The sequence below is a fragment of the Cavia porcellus genome, unplaced genomic scaffold (assembly GCF_034190915.1).
Source record: "Cavia porcellus strain 051 isolate PalLab524CR breed Dunkin Hartley unplaced genomic scaffold, mCavPor4.1 scaffold_20, whole genome shotgun sequence".
Taxonomy (NCBI): domain Eukaryota; kingdom Metazoa; phylum Chordata; class Mammalia; order Rodentia; family Caviidae; genus Cavia; species Cavia porcellus.
In genome coordinates, this window is record NW_026947503.1 from 24,545,885 (window position 1) to 24,562,531 (window position 16,647).

Sequence of the window (16,647 nt, forward strand, 5' to 3'; positions counted from 1 at the left end):
TTACTCCTAAATATAGGAGGGCAAGCATAGGATATAAGAATGGCTGGCTGGATCTAACACACTGAAAGTGCCAATGACTACAGAATCAGGTGAACGGGGTGGAAGACTTCGTACATTCTTCCTGTCTTTTTAGGACAGACACTATTAAAAATTGCTGCTAATAGTTAAAAAAATTTAAAAAAAAATGACAGTAACACAAAGTCACAGACAAATGAAGATGGAACAAACTCTGTGACAATGATGGGAAAGCCCCAGGGAGGCAGTGTGCTGGGCAGAGGAGGTGCGGCTGTCTGAACGGGGAGGGTCCCCTGGTGCCGAGGCACACTTCACCCAGGCAGAACCCCAGGGACCTGGGTTCCTGGGGGCAGGTGGGGCAGGCAGGGACTGCAGAGCTGGGCAGGGCTGGAAAAGCAAAGCTCAAAACCAAATTCTGCAATGTGTGAGTGCCAGTAACGATAGTGTAACACAGGGGAAGAGGATAAGAAGGAGAGAAAGAGAGAAAGAGAGAGAAAAGGGGAGGAGAGAGAGGAGAGAACAATGAAGTAAGGAAAGAGAGAAAGAACAGAAAGTTAGAACCGAACATACTCCTAAGGTCAAACTCGCAGCACCCAAAGCTCTCCATAAAACAGTGCTATGCGTGGGCTGGAGATAAAAACAAATAAATAAGGGACTCTGCCCCTCCAAACTGCTGCCAGAAACTTCCTACTTTACCAATGACTGAATCCAACGAGGTGCCAAGTACAGTCCTCCACATCACACACCGACTTCTCCCACCATCAGGTGCACGGATACTGCTAACCAGTTCACAGACAGCACAGTGAGACTCAGGAGTGATTGAATCATTTGCTTCATAGTCAATAAATGCCCGGGCCATGGCTCAAATGCAGCTTTTTCTGAGACCTTCCCTCTCCCGCAGTCCTCTACAACACAGACATCCTAGTTTTTCAAGCTTTATTTCTTAGAAACTTGTTTAAGAACTGTGTGTCTCCTATACAATTCTTAACTTTGGAGGTCTCATTTCTCCACTCACACATTTAAAAATAGCAAATAAAAGGAAGACACAGCAAAATAAACCACTGTTCATCAAATACTGATGAAAAAATACAAAGACACAAAACTTTACTCCCATAAAAATACAGGAGACATTCAAAATGATTTAAGTTACCAAGAGCATTACTAAAGTGTTTCATGTTTCCCTTTTTTTCAGAGACAGGGCCTTTCTGTATAATCCAGGATGGCCTTGAATTGGTGCTCTTTCTGCCTCAGCTTCCCTAGTACTGACAAAAGTATTGGGCTGGGGATGTAGCTCAGTGGTAGAGCATTTGTCTATCATGCATAAGACCATGTTCAATCACCAATATCACAAAAACAAAAAAGAAGCAAAATGCTTACATTAGTACCTGGAATACAGTAAATACCACACAAATGTATGTTAACTTAAAATCTTGCATTGTGAGCCATGGATATAGCACAAGGGTACAGTGTTTACCTAAGGTGCCAGGCCCTATGTTTGATTTCCAGCAGTGCACACGCACACACACACACACAATAGATAAATGAATGAATAAATAAATAATCAATCTTACATTGTGCTTTTCAAATTGAGGTGCAGGGGCTGCAGAACTCTATGGTGTATTTTCAAACATCCATATGTTCACTAAAGACAATGGGCGGAGGATTATTTTAATACTGATTGTTAAAAATTAATGCAAATCACTTGTGTAATTTTGGACTGTTTGCACAACTGCCTGTTAACCAAATGCTCCTAGGAGATTTCAGTGCCCAAGTTTTCTTTGGAGTGAAGACCACTTAATTAATTTTGGACTTACTGCCAAAATGGTTTGGACTTAAAGCTTTTGGGTCAAATGTAGGCCCAATGGCCCCACACTTGTTTTACAGTAGTGTGAATTGAAAGTGGTGGCAAAGAGAGGGCCGACTCGGGCTCGCCATGGCAGAGAGCTGCCAAGCTCACACAGCCGAGGCAGCAGCGTTCTTTGACATAGCAGTGGTGTCCCCGAGAAACGGAAGCACCCAAAGCCCAGCACACATCAAACTAATGCTGGTAACAAACTTTGTTGGCTTAGGAGTTTTTGCATTTTCTTCTGTAAAATCTATTACTTAGTTTTTAGCTTAAAATATAGTAGTGTATCTAATTTTAGGGTTGTACTTTTAAAGAACCATGTAACAAAAACAAAAACAAATTATGTTTTTAAAATACAGGAACAATCTTTTTCCCATGAAATAAAGCAGCCCTCCTTTATCCATGGGGTATATGCATAGAAAACCTCAATAGATGCCTGAGGCTGTCCTAGCACCAAACATTATAACTTAATGCTATTTTCAGCTTAGCACTTCTTATGTACTATGGCTATAACTTTTTGCCGTTGGAGGTATGACTGCAAAACTAACACAAATTTCTCTCTTTCTTCAAGATTTCATGAATAGACTTTTTTTTAAAAAATCATAGATCTTAGAAATCTCAACATAAATGATATTTTTTCTTTCCTTATTAAATGTAAAAGAGTTCAACCTCTTTCCTTAAAAGAAGTACTCTGTGCTTCTCTTTGGTATATCTGAATCACCAGTATCACTACTCTTGTGCTTAGGCATCATTGTTATGTAAAATAAAGGTTACTTGAATACAATCACTGCCACACTGCAAAAGTCAATCCAATCACATGTTGGACTCTATGTTGCTAACAGACAGGTAGATTATGCAGCAAGCATATACTGCACAATGAGATGATTCAGGTCTTGATGGAGCAGGATGGCAAAAGATCCTGTTATATTGCCCAGAATGATGCACAATTTAAAACTTAAAAGCTGCTCATTTCTGAAATTTTCCATTTAATACATTCGACCATAACTGAAACCACAAAAAGTAACACTGTAATTAGGAAAGGGATTATTGTACTCAAATTTGAGGAATATCATTTTAGTTTATTTTAATCATCTGCTGCCTCATATTCCCAGGTCACAACTATTATTCCAGATTTAATGCACATTTCAGACAATTAAGTTCAATTTTTGAATAAGGAATCAAATAATTATATTCACTGGGAAAGAAAGGCTGCTTTCATATAAAATATCTTATTATCAGGGATATAGCTCAGTGGCATAAGCGACTACCTGGCAAGCGGAAGGTCCTGAGTTTGATTCCCAGTACCAAAAAAAAAGTTCAATTACCATGAACACCAACAGACACTAACACTCACTAATCCCTGTTTTCAAAAGTAAGGCACCAAATTGCTCATAGATCCCCAATTTCTACTGTGCTTCATTTTGCATGTTAATATAAAACAAATCAAAGATCCTATTAGAATAAAATTAGAATTTAGCATTTTTAAGTAAATAATCATTTCTACTTACTCTTTTTAAGTTTTCAATCACACTGCCCATTAACTAAATGTTACAATAAAAGCTACACATTTAGAGAGAAATAAACCGATACTGTATCACATATCTGCATATTTTCCCATAATGACTCCTTGATAATGGAATTATAGACAAAAATACACCAACAGATTTGGAGAGCAAATCTAGCCTTAAATAATTATCAAACTACACTGCCATAGTGAAACCAGAAATGAGATGAATACAACCAGAAGCATCTAATTCAGAGCTATATAAACAAGAAAGAGTGAAGAAATGCAGGAAGGAACTAATGCTTCCACATTCCCACAGAGACAGTACAGTACACATTTTAAAGGTCATCTCTTCAGCTTGTCACAAACCACAGGATGCAAGCCATGCTCTCAATTTATAGGAGAGAAAACAGCAGCTAAGACCCGTAAGTATCAGACCCAAGTACATGGCTTGCAGGTGGTGGGTGGGTTATGACCAGGCCCTTTACTCAGGCTCCCTCCTCTGTGACCCTGTAGGAAGGGATCCTCTGTCTGCTGACGAGCCAGTTCATTATTAAAAACTCCACCACAAAGCAAAAATTGGTAAAACGAAGATCAAAATTAAGGCAAAGCAAAATTTATTCCCACTAATGAAGGACTTATACTAGCAATGACATTAAGCTCATTAATCAATGTTTTAAGCTAACTTCTTCTTATAAGTACTACTGGGAAAAGTGTAACCTACTAATAAGAAACTATGAAAAAAATTTAAAGGGCAGTTTCTTAAAAAATAATTTTCCTAGAATTTACTTGTGAAAATCATCTTAAGAATAAAATATATAAATATCCACTTTAGCAAAAATTAATGATAAGAGCATAGATAATAAGTGACATTTGGGGACAAAGACTTTACCTGGAAGAACAGAAAGGTTTGCATCAGCCATAAGCCATACTTCATAAAGCATGAAAACTGGAATAGCTGCATAATTCTTTGCACCTTAAATTTTACTGAAAAAGACTACCTCCTCTAAATGACTAATAAAGCAGAGGAGCACAAACTGGAAGTCGGTGTGACTTACTTTGGTTCTCCTATCTTGACGCCAGGATGCTGAGTGTAGGCATGGGAATGTGTACTCGGGGCAGACTTAAATGCCATTGGACAGATAGGGCACTTGTAGAAGACTTCACAGTGAGAGCCTTGAATGTGAGACTTCAGTGCAGCCACATCAGAGTACACAACATTGCAATGCACACATCTGTTAGAAAAACAACACAGTCATTAGCACAGATCTCTAAACATGTATGGCTTCTCTGTGTGAGACTTAGGTAACACGAACATGTTTTATAGCCAATTTAGGTTTCTTAATGGCTTTTTGAAAGTATTTTTTCCTATTTACAATAGATTATAATTATTTTTATGTTTGTAAGAGAAGATCATAAAGAAGAAAACTGAAACTCAACAGGTCAATTTTTGAGCATCTTTAAGCCTAGAGACAGATGGGTCATGGCAGCCAAATGAGCCCAAGGAACATAACAAGCCCTCCAACTCCTGGCTTTGGGGAGGACCTCAATGTGTGCTGCATTCTGACACCGGTGCTCGAGGTCCCCCCTAATCCCAGTCCACAAATGGCATTTCCAATGGAAGAAATCCTTGCAGAGAGAACCCAAAGCCTCTCCTGGAAAGGCAGAGACACAAAAGAGCATAGGCTCCCAAGCAATAAATACCCACTGTCTTCTGGCGCACACTGTGTGGATGAAGCATCTGGTATACCTATATAAGGTGACCACAGCATAGAGAAGGTCAACCCTCTAGGTCTTCTGTCTTCTAGAAAAGAAATTTGAATACCTTTCGATATAGTCAAGAAAGAACATGAATTGTAAGCTTCGGAAAATTTAGTACTCTGAAAAAAATTATCTCTAGCTAACTTCCTTACTTTATAAATTCAAGTAATATAACAATTAGATCATTTGTTGTTCCCATCCAACCCCACAGAAACAAACCTGGGTGTACCTGAACATGTGTGTTCCTGAACATGTAGGTGCATTACTTGTAAAGACCACAGGCAGGCTCTGCCTTCCATGAAGCAGTGCCCACTGACTTCCATGGTTGCTAGGACATGTCCACTCTCAAAGGCTCCCTTCAAAATCACAGACACTGTCCTTGCAAAGCCACACAGGAGTGGCACGTTTTGAACTCTATGAATTATATGAAAGCGTGCTACATTAGGCTTTGCACATAGTTTTTTAAAAATTGTAATTAATCCATTAGTATGTCTTAAGGCATAGTGTTCAGTGACACAAACAAAAAGACACTAAATAACAAAAAAAAAGAAGGAAAGCTTCACTATATCATCTACTAGAACTGTTATTTCAGGTAATACATACAGGAACCATCCAAGATACTAAAACTCTTCTGAGTTAATTTGTCTTGCATAGGTTAATGTTTCTTCAAGAGTCAGTTACTTCTAAAACGAAAAGAGTCGAAAAAGATCACTTTTACTCCTTCTCAACTCTAGAAGCTCATGACTCCAGGAAAAGAGGAGACTGCACAAAACTGGAGCGGCTGGGTCAGTAAAACCAAGGATCCACCACAGCACAAATCACAAAGATCCTCTCATCCAGGGTAAGAAGTCAGAAGATCAGAGAAGGACAAAAAAGGAAGAAACAGAAAAGCACCAATTCTCTGCAGTCATTTACAGAGAGAAGCGCGAGGTCATGAGTTCCATCCCTGGTACCCACCCCAAAGTCACATTTACAGAGAAAAGAGATTTAATTCACAGAAAGCACAAAGGTTAAAGAATTCAAACTAAAAAAAACTAAAATCATTTAAACTTCAGGTGGCAGTTTTTGAGGCACAACAAAGTGGTATTGACTTACTTCAAAATCATTAGACAGGCCAAAAGAATGCCCTTTTCTCTTTTTTGGAGGGAGTGAGGGTACACTGGGTATTAACTCAGGGCTTCTTATATGCTAGGCAAATGTTCTATCACGCAGTTACATCTCATCCTACTTACTTTAAGACACAGCCTCACTAATTTGCACAAGCTGGCCCTGAACTTGTTTCTCCTGCCTCAGCCTCCTGAGTGGCTGCGATTACACACGAGCACCACCCAACACAGCCAAAAAAAAGCTTTCCTTGAAGTGACAAACCAATGGGAAAAAAAAAAAATGACAAAACAATGCAAAGTATTTTTAAAGTCTTACAGAGCAAAGCTATAAAGACCTACCTATAGGTGATACAGAGATCAGCAGGGAATGCAAAAAAGGTAGGCATACAGAACAGAATTTCAAGAGCTCAAACAGTATCTTAATGCTACTAAAAATTCAATGTATTAGGCTGGAGATTTAGCTCAAGAGCATAAGCGCCTGCCTTGCAAGCACAGAATAGTGAGTTTGATCCCCAATATCAAAAAAGAAAAAAAAATTCAATGTATTGAGAAATATTTAATATATCTGTAAGTCCCTTTCTTTTTATTTTATTATTTTTCCCCTTTTTTGAGATGGAGTTTTGCTATGTAGTTCAGGCTGTTCTTGAACTCACTTTGTAACCTAAGGTGGCTTTAAACTCACAGCAATCCTCCTGCCTCAGATTCCCAAATGCTGGGATTACAAGTGTGGACCACCTTTTCTTTATTTTCTAAATAGTTTTCTATTTTAACAGTATACAATCCCATAAGACGTAGATCCAATGTATCAGGAGGCAAGAAATTCAGAAAAAGAGTCAACTTTTATCAATATTTGACTTTTACCAAGTTAACTAGGAACGAAGAGACCCTCAGTATTTGAGAAATGCATTATGAAAATAAGAGATTAAGATACCTGCATCAGAAACAGACAAAAACGGGTATAGGAATCATGTGACAAACTTCTCTGGCCACAGAAAAAACGAACTAAAAATAATTAGCTATGCAGACAAAGGAAAAGACAAACACGACAAGGTCAACAAGCTGCCAAGCCCAGCAAAGTATCAGACTGGACTATTACTTGAGTAGCAGAGGAAAAAAAATCAAGGTTAAAATGTTCATCTCTCTTCTCAAGAAGGTACAAACATAAACTTCCTAAGAGACTTAACAGTATTAATACATAATAGGACTTTTAAACTTTATATAGTCTCCAGTCAAGCAGAAGGCAGCTACACTTAACACAAAACTTAACAACTTGAAATATGTAACTCAAAGCACTAAATTTAAGGAACTGTAGATGGATCAAAAGGGAAAGCACAGATGGTCTTCTTCCAAGCGAGCCTATTACTTTCAGGCTGCATGCACAGCGTCTGTCTTAGCAAAAGACAGTAGGAATAGCTTCATTCCAACCTTGGCTTGTTTCCATTATATTGGAAGAATAAAGTAAACGTTTGAGGAAAGTCTGGCATTAATGAAAAAAACAGTATGTCACAGAGCTGCCTTGTATTATTATACATGGAATATTATACGTGGAACCTGCTAATAATAGTTTCAAAATATGTGATAAAAGGCAAACTATTATCCAGTACGGACCCTAAGAATCTAAAGCATCCGATTATCCTGTTTTTATCATCTCACTGGCACTGCTCACAGTCAGCCCACCAAGTTTATAGGCAGGGCACCAGGACACCGAAAGAATGCATGAATGTCTACACAGTTAGTGACAGGCAAAACAGGTACTGTACGTAAAATTCTGGTTTTCCTGATTTCGAAACCAAAGTCTCCTACCAGCCTAGATTCACGGACAGTCTTGGAGGCATGAAAAAAAGAGAGGTCAGTCTCATAATTTAGTATTAGAAAAATGGGCAAAGTCACTCAATGATACCATAATCTACATTTAAATAAAATAAAACCGTAACACCATCCAGTCATAACTGGGTTTCACTTTTACAAAATATAACCTGACTATAATTTTTAAAATTAGTACACATTTTACAATCTAACATTAAAGTTACTGGTTAATCAAACAATATTAACATAAACAATACAGTAATACCTCTATTAACAAAGATGCTGCCATATATGACACATTTTTTTGGGAGATTTTCATGGAGTCAAAACATGTATGGCACAGGAAGATCATAAAGTGGAGAATAAAGTTCAGTGCATTGACACTGAATATTAAACTAATATTAAAATTTTCAGATACTATAAAATACACATCTGGGAATCTTTGAAAGCAGTGAAAAGGGCCACATTTAAGCTGTGCAGGAGACAATGGAGAAACCTCAACTCGGAAAGGAGGAGCAGAAGGAGGAAGGAAAGGTTATTTGGAGTGGAAAGACTTCCACAGTGAGCGATGTGAGAAAAAGTTACATACCAGATCCTTTGGTATAGATAAAGTAAGCATCCATCTCACCATCTGTTTTCATTAGCAGAAGGAAAGTACTAAGAAATGCAGAAATACATGGTATTCTTGCAGGGGTTAAAAAGCAGGCAATGTAACAACAAAAGTGTACTCAAGTTTGGTGTAATGGCACACACCTGTAATCCTAGCACTCTGGGAGACTGAGGCAAAAACAATGCAAATTTGAGCCCAGTTTAGGAAACTTAGGAATACCCCGTCTCAAAAAAATAAAAAAGATCTGGGAATGGAGCTCAGTGCAAAGGCCCTGGGTTCAATTGCCAGTACAATGCTCCCCCTCAAAAGTGTACTAAAAAAGATGTAGGGGCCGGGGATTTAGCTCAGCCACATAAGCGCCTGCCTAGCAAGAGCGAGTCGTAAGTTCAATCCCCAGTACAATGTAAAAAAAAAGATGCAGGTAGAAAAGGCTATGATAGTTGATCATAAGTCAAGCCTCTACATATAGGGCTGGGGATTTAGCTCAGCGGCATAAGTGCCTGCCTTGCAAGCAGACAGTTGTGAGTTCAATCCCCGGTACCAGTAAAAGGATAAAGACCAAAAAAAAAAAAAAAAAAAAAAAGCCTCTACATATGCACACCATTACCTAAAGGGATCAGCACACCTATTAACAGCTTTGTATAGACAGCAAAGCCAACACTACCTTAAAAGGATCTAAACTGGTCAATTTTAGTACAAATGAGTTAGGTTTCCAGAGGAACTGTTAATCAAGGTATTACTGTATGGCCTGAGAACTACATGCACAGAGCACTCCAACCCCAGTGTAGTTATTAGTGAACAATATACTGACCGAAAACCAACTCTCCGCGTGTAGTGCAGACAGTTCTTGGTGACGTGGGTCTGGAAGTGCACCGACCTGCAGATGGCCCCACACTCAGGACAGGTGTAGGGAGATTTGTGCTGATGGATTCTCTGGTGTGATGCATAACTGCACTGGTTAGGAAGCAGCATCTGGCAGACAGTGCAAGTCTTCTAAATAAACCAAAGGGGGAAACAGTGTTGGTCCTGCTAAGTATTTTCTAATATGCAAAGAACCTTGGTTAAATCTTACAGTCATTACACCTCTCATTTCAAACACTACTATAATTGATTCTATGCCCAGTGGAAAAGCAAATTTAAAAATTACATTTCAATGGAAAATACTTTACCCTGTAAAAAATAAAAATTATCTGTATTGGGCAGTCAGGTTTATCCCTAAATACCAGCTAAAGAGAATGCCAGTCTTAACAGTTCCAATTTAGTTATTTTTGCATTTTGTTAAAAGGAAGAGACTTTCTTACAAATTATGTTAGCAGATCAACTTTAACTTACTGTATTAAGTTTACAGTCCTATGCATCTTGTGGATAGTCACAGTTCTCATGATTCAAAAAATTTCTTTAAAAATAATAAAAATTAACCAGAGGCTACTTCAGTTTCTTTGTTTCTCCCCTAGTCATTTCAGTTATTTGAATTCTGAAACAGAATGCAAAAGAATGGCCACAGCAATTACTTTTCTTTCTGCACTTAAATTTGGCTTTTAAAAGAACAAACTGACCAAAACATAATTTATAATTTAGACCAATGAATTTCAGCCCTGATATATAAACGTAGACATTAAGTTGAAATTTTATAAAGCTTAAGATTTGATTGCATATAAAATACAATGAAGACTGAAATCCTCTTTGGAAAAGGCTCTGTGTTAACTGCTCAGGGGAAAAGGAAAACAAACTGAAATATACTATTTTTTCATCCCTCTAGATGTTAACACCAAATACAGTATAATTTTAAAACAAAAAACCAAACATAAAGTCAATGTAAACTTACTACTTGTACTCTACAAAAACCCTAAAACAACATTAGATCAATGTGCTTGAATACTTTCAGACATTCATGCAAAAACGTGATTTGTTTTTATATTAAAACAAATCTCTAAAATACATGATTTGTGTTTGTATTAAAGTCAAAGAAAGCTTCAAAATACAAATTTGTGCTAAGATTTTAAACATTCTCTTACATTGACAACAGTTTCAAATTTTAGAGCTTCTAGCTTTTCAATAAGCCCAAAATATAAAATTTAAACTTCAGAGTGACTTAGACCAAGAAAAACAGAAAACTCACTTGAAAATTCTTTCTTGGTTTTCTCCTGAAAGGACTAAAATACAAATTTTATTCCATAAAATGTTTATTATAATCACAAAATAATAACATTACAGGCAGCCTTGGTGAGGTTAGCGTCATTTAAAAATAGCATTCCTTTTCTGATAACACATATTTCAACGGTTAAAACAAGCCACAGCAAGGAAACAATCAAGATTCATCATCACAAGATCCTGTTAACATCTGCATTATTACCAGCAATCATTTGTTTCTTTGAACTAAAATAGTCTTCTATCTACCATCACACAGTCCTTAATCCCACGTCATGAATTAATGAGGTCTGGATTTCATAGGCATCTTAGAACGTCTTGAATTTGCTTGGGAATAAAACTCTTATTTGTGATACTAAAAGAAGTCAAAAAACATTATATATCTATACATATATCCATACATACACATTATGCATTTATATACACATACATATTATATGCATATGTATATATAAAAATAGACTGATCCCATTTCACCAATGACTCATATGATAAATCAAGTACTTTAAATACATAAATAAATTTAAATACACCATCTCATTTATTTCTCATAGTAATCCGTGAAGTAGATAATACTTCCATTTACAGATGCAGAAATGAGGCTTAGTAAAGAAATTTTCCCAAAGCCCCACCAGCTATTAAGTCCAAAAATCAGGACTGAATCAGGTTCTAATCAAGCTAAGGTTTCTGATAGAGGAGTGATGGAAGGAATGAATAGAGGTTATAAGGAATGAACAAAAGGAAAAATACACAGGATTGAAAACTAACTTAATAACTTAACTTATTTAAGTATTAAGTATAAATAAACTTAAATGCCAAAGACGAATGCCCAAGACAACCATGTCACATTCAGATTAGAAAGAAATCTGTACCCCTTCTCACAGCAGCTTCCCCATTATCTAAAGTATTTCACTACAGTGCTAGCTTGTTAACAGTACAAAATAAAAAGAAAATCTAAGAATATGAAGTGTCACCTAAAGGCTTAAAAACAAAACTTTTCACATTATCATTTGAGATATAATAACAAATGGTTAACCTTCACAGTACACATGAAATGCACAATGAGTTACTTAAATCCATCATCATGTCTCCCGGGCCCCAGACCACAAGAATCAGCGCTCATCCATTCCACCAGCCGAAGTTCTTCACCCACATCACATACACGGAAGCGTAAGGAGAAGGGGGAGCCAATAAGGACTAGAACCGCAAATAAAAATGCTTTCACATTCTGCAACTGCTGAAATGGGAGAATGTGGTGGCTTGAGAGTCATGCTGAACACACAGAGGCCTTATCTTCACACAGATGCATGCATATTTTTATATATATATACTGCATCTACGCCCACATCTGTTTACAGTTTCCACACCTTGCCTCCATTGTATTTTGAGAAAAAGTGTTTTCTTTTCTTTATAGACTCCTGAAAATTTACACAGTACCAACAGTTTTACACCCTTGACACGATTTACTTAACAGTCCTGAACCTGTTTTATGGTCAACATGTCATTCCTGCACCCCAAAATAGTAGTCATACGTTTCCACAGCACAACTAGTATATTCCACTAGTCTTTCTGAGATGCTCTCAATTCTGAACAAAGGTGCATGTTTTCTGGATTTAGGAGATTCACTTGCATGGTGAGAGGAGGATGAAAAGAATTTTTGTGGTTTAAAAGAATCTGACTTTCCCTTCCTCCTTTTTTCTTTTTAATCAAAAAATTAAAACATACCTAAAAATCCTAACACTCCACTGTTCAAAGCTGAGGCTACTGACTAGAGAAAGAAATGGTTTAATTTGCTGGCACCTGCCTTTTAAGATAGAAGCATGCGGGGCTGGGGATTTAGCTCAGCGGCATAGGCGCCTGCCTGCCTTGCAAGTAAGTAAGTGGTCACGAGTTCAATGCCCAGTACCGATTAAAAAAAAAAAGACAGAAGCATGATACAATGTACTCACATGATCTACTTAGGTACCTTGATATTTTACTCATGTCATCAGAAAAGAGATTCATATTTTCAATACTCAGGTAAAAGCTAATTTCTCATCTATTACTTTTTAAGGCAGTTACATTTCAGTAGAGTCCTGGAGCTAAAAAGCTATAGGAAAATAAAGCTGGGAAGCTAACACATCCTGTACTTTGCAATTACCCTTCTGGAGCCCTTTCAGCCCAGTCCTGGCACTGAAAACAACTGCTGATATATGACACACAGACAGGCTGTGGGGAAGGGCAAGAGGACCCAGGATGGCCCTACTAGCGAGTCACAGAGGCCTTTAGGAGTCACACAAGATGGAGCTCAGCATCCTCTTTCTGTCTTAAGGAAATATCAGAGTAATGAAGAAAGTAGGTCTACATGTTTGAATTCATATTTAAGCAGAAAAACTGCCTGAGAAAGGAGCAAAGGGAAGAGTGAGAAATGTAAATAAACATGGCATATTTCATGCTTAACTTCAAACTAAAAGCCTGCAATAACATGCAATACTGAATTCAAAGGTAAAACACTGCCAGTTTGTAATCAGCCAGATGCTAAGTAGACTGCCGTCGCCACCTTAACAGTAATTCCGTAATCTAACTACAGAGTTACCAAAAAGTAGTAATAATAAAACATACCAGCTTGTTTTCTGATTTTCACTTTCATCCAATTCCACAGTAAGAACACAAAGAAAATATTTCACTTGAGATCTTACTTAATTAAATGGGAACAACACAAAGCATGCTAGGAGAAATGACAACAAACATTCTTTTGTGGGATAGCTTTGTCCTCAGATCATCCTGGTACACCTAAAACCGCTGGGAAGAGTTGACAGTTAAAGGAACAAGTTGACTGAAAGTGTATGGATGATGTATTTTATCTACCTAGATGATTATCCCTGAAGAGTACAGATAAATTTGAGCATTGGTAACACTACGAAACTGCAACATCACTGATCTGAGCAAAACAAAAACAGAGCAGAGCCATAAATCTTAGGTAATAATATCTGGGGAGGTTGGAAGGGCCTTCTTGGTTTCCAAGAGGAACTGATCAAGCAAAGTGCATATAGAAACTGGATCACTGGGCCAGGGATGTAGCTCAGCAGCACAAGCACCTGCCTGGCAAGCGTGAGGTCATGAGTTTGATCCCCAATACAAAAAAAAAAAAAAAAAATTGGTACTGCTCACAAGAACTTAATACTCTCAATGTTAATGATGCCTGAAAGTTCCTGAAACTAAAATGAACAGCAATCCCTAAAAATCACGATGCCTGCAGATATTTCACCCTGCTCTGAACTTTTAAAGCCAATTTGGATATACCCCAAGGGTTCTTTCTCATATGAGACCCCTTGCTAGGACAGCCTACGCTGCCATATACTAGGGTATCAGCATGATGAAGCAAAAAGGTAACAAGCCAGCAGTAAAGAAACTTTGCCTTAAAAAGTATTTTTTTAAAGAAAGAATCCTTGCCTTGCCCTGGTTGTCCCACGATCTATCTAAGCATTTGTTTTTTTCAGTTGTAAAATGGAAGAGCAGCCCAAAGGGACCTATTACATTCTCTGAGTCTATGCCTGACATAAATTCCATGGAAAGAAAACAGACTTTAACAATTAAGAGGTTACAACAGGCACTTCCAGTCTCAACTTGGCTAAATTTAATCATGGTTTTACTAAGAAGTGAAGCAATGATATAAATACATTTAAATATCAATTGTTGAAACCACAGTCATCAGCTCTTACTGCAGGGAGACAAAGAACTGTCTCTGGCCTCTCATCCCACTCCCCTTCTCAGGGTGCCCCAGGGCAGGCACCACCGCATCAGACGGGTCAGCACCACCGGAGGTCAGAACAGGAATCCTCAACTGGGGCAAATTTACTGATGTAAAAAACACAACTGGCCACGAGTCCATTTTCATTGCATTCCCCGACTCCATACAACCTGTGAGGGACGTCACCCTCCCTCTCCTTCTGCTGCCTACTGCCCACCCCTCACCTCCTCTATAAAACAACTTCTTTCTACAGGAACTATGAGTTGGCAAGGTGCAGTGAGGCAGGTGAGACTTCATGCTTTAGGTTCCTCCACCAAATCACTTGCCAGGTAGTGAAAAACTCCAAGATTGGGTTCAAGTTTGAACAAAGGAGAAAGCAAAGAAGGCTTAAACTAAGTCCTATATCCAACCCTGCTCTTCTAGGACCTGCTGGCTGCATGGCCTGTGCGCAGAGCTGGCTCCCCGTTACTTTCATATAGACCATCACAGACAGCAGAGGAGGAGGCACAGCAACTGACAAGGCAAAACATGGCAACTGCCAATAACGCCTCCCTTTAGGCTCTAATAGGTGGGCACGGCCTGGAAAGAGTGAACACCCATGCTCGGAACCGGCAGAGGAAGATGCGGCGCACACAGCCACCCTGGGGTGGGGAAGGGTCCCATGGTTCTCAGGACTGGAAAATGGGAGGCGCTGTGCTGAACGCACACAGAACACAAAAGGTAAGGCGAAGAGGATGAGAATAAAAAGAAAGGAGATGAGACTGAGCTAAACCGAGAGCTGTCCGTTCTGAGAAAGAAGACTGAGGCTTCCACTGGGTTCCCCAGATGAGGGAGGGAAGAAAGGTGTGCCTCCTTCCTAACTCAGGTGTGAGGCAGGGGAAGGCAGGACAAATACGGGAGAGTCCCACGCTCTCTCCAACCCTCAGCGAGTTACCAGGAATACAGACGGCTATGGTAAAGCAGAAAGGAAGGGTTTTTAACCCACGGGACATGGTAGACAACAGAGGAAAGGAGAGGCTGAGCACAGTCTTGGTGCTGGAAGTGACAGTGGTTCCCAGGAAGGAATCCTGTTCCCCCTCCTCTAGGGGCCTCCTGCATGTTAAGCCAGCCGGCTACCCAAGCCACATCCTAGCTCTTTTAAGGGTCTCATTAAATTGGCCAGACTGCCCTTGACCTTATAAGCTCCCGAGTCAGCTTCTAGAGTAGCCAAGATCACAGATGTGCACCATCATGCCCAGCAAAACATTTCTGTAGGTTTATTTCTCCCCTGATTGAGTTCAAGTTTAAATTATAAACTGGCCAGTAATCTGTAACTAGCAAACTGGAAAGACGAATGAAGTTTATGCTCCCTTCTTCCTTTCCTTTTTTTGGGGAAGGTGGTTTCTGGAGATTGAAATCAGGGTCTTCACACTGAGTTACACATTCCCAACCCTTTTTTTGAGACAGGGCTAAGTTGCCCAGACTGGGTTTCTTGGCATCCTCTTACCTCAGCCTTCCTAGTACAGATGTGCACCAGCATGCCCTTCTGCTGCAGATCTACAGTTATTCATACCAGGCGTGGTAAGGACCACCCTACCTCCCAGTGCATTATGAGGCTAATACACAACAGCTGTATGTATCCTGCTGACCTCCTCGGGCTGTGCTAGAGATCCGGGTGGGTCTCATAGTAGATGCTGAAGGAGTACCAGCCACTGCTGAGATGCAGGATAGAACAGGATCCCTACCTGAATCCCTACCTGCTTGAGTATGAAAACAAGAAACTGTGAAGGGAGTCTGCAGTACAAGGGGAAATGAATGGTAGGAGAATACACAGGGCATTTTTATGCCTCTAACCCTGTAGGATATGGCTACATTATCAGCTGAAGTGTTTTCTCTCTTTCTCGCTCTCTCATTCATAGATATATATATCCGTCCATACTGAGCATGAGAATTAGGTAAACATAAGGAAGGTCAGAGAGTGGGAGCAATGTGCTTTGCTTCGTGTAGATTTGGCCCTACAGTTAATGTACCAAGGCTCATTCATTATGATCCAGGTAAGACGGATCCCTATCCAAGCAAAGAAACAGGGCACACAACAGAAGATACTCATCTCCTGCCCACAGGGAAAGAACATCCCTGTTT

The 16,647-nt window shown here is 39.1% G+C and overlaps 1 protein-coding gene across 18 annotated transcripts in view; it reads right to left on the bottom strand.

Annotated features, from left to right (window-relative positions):
• Znf532 (zinc finger protein 532) overlaps positions 1-16,647 on the bottom strand; it is a 105,562-nt gene that overhangs the window by 37,952 nt on the left and 50,963 nt on the right. For 16 of the 18 annotated variants that reach the window (XM_013157153.2, XM_023566843.2, XM_063231553.1 and 13 more), the window contains 2 exons: positions 9,460-9,641; positions 4,424-4,600 (listed from right to left, as the gene is read on the bottom strand). The exons of the other annotated variants lie outside the window; for them this stretch is intronic. In XM_013157153.2, the coding sequence (XP_013012607.1) occupies positions 4,424-4,600; positions 9,460-9,641 (359 nt within the window). The remainder of the gene's footprint in view (positions 1-4,423; positions 4,601-9,459; positions 9,642-16,647) is intronic. 18 annotated transcript variants of the gene reach the window in all.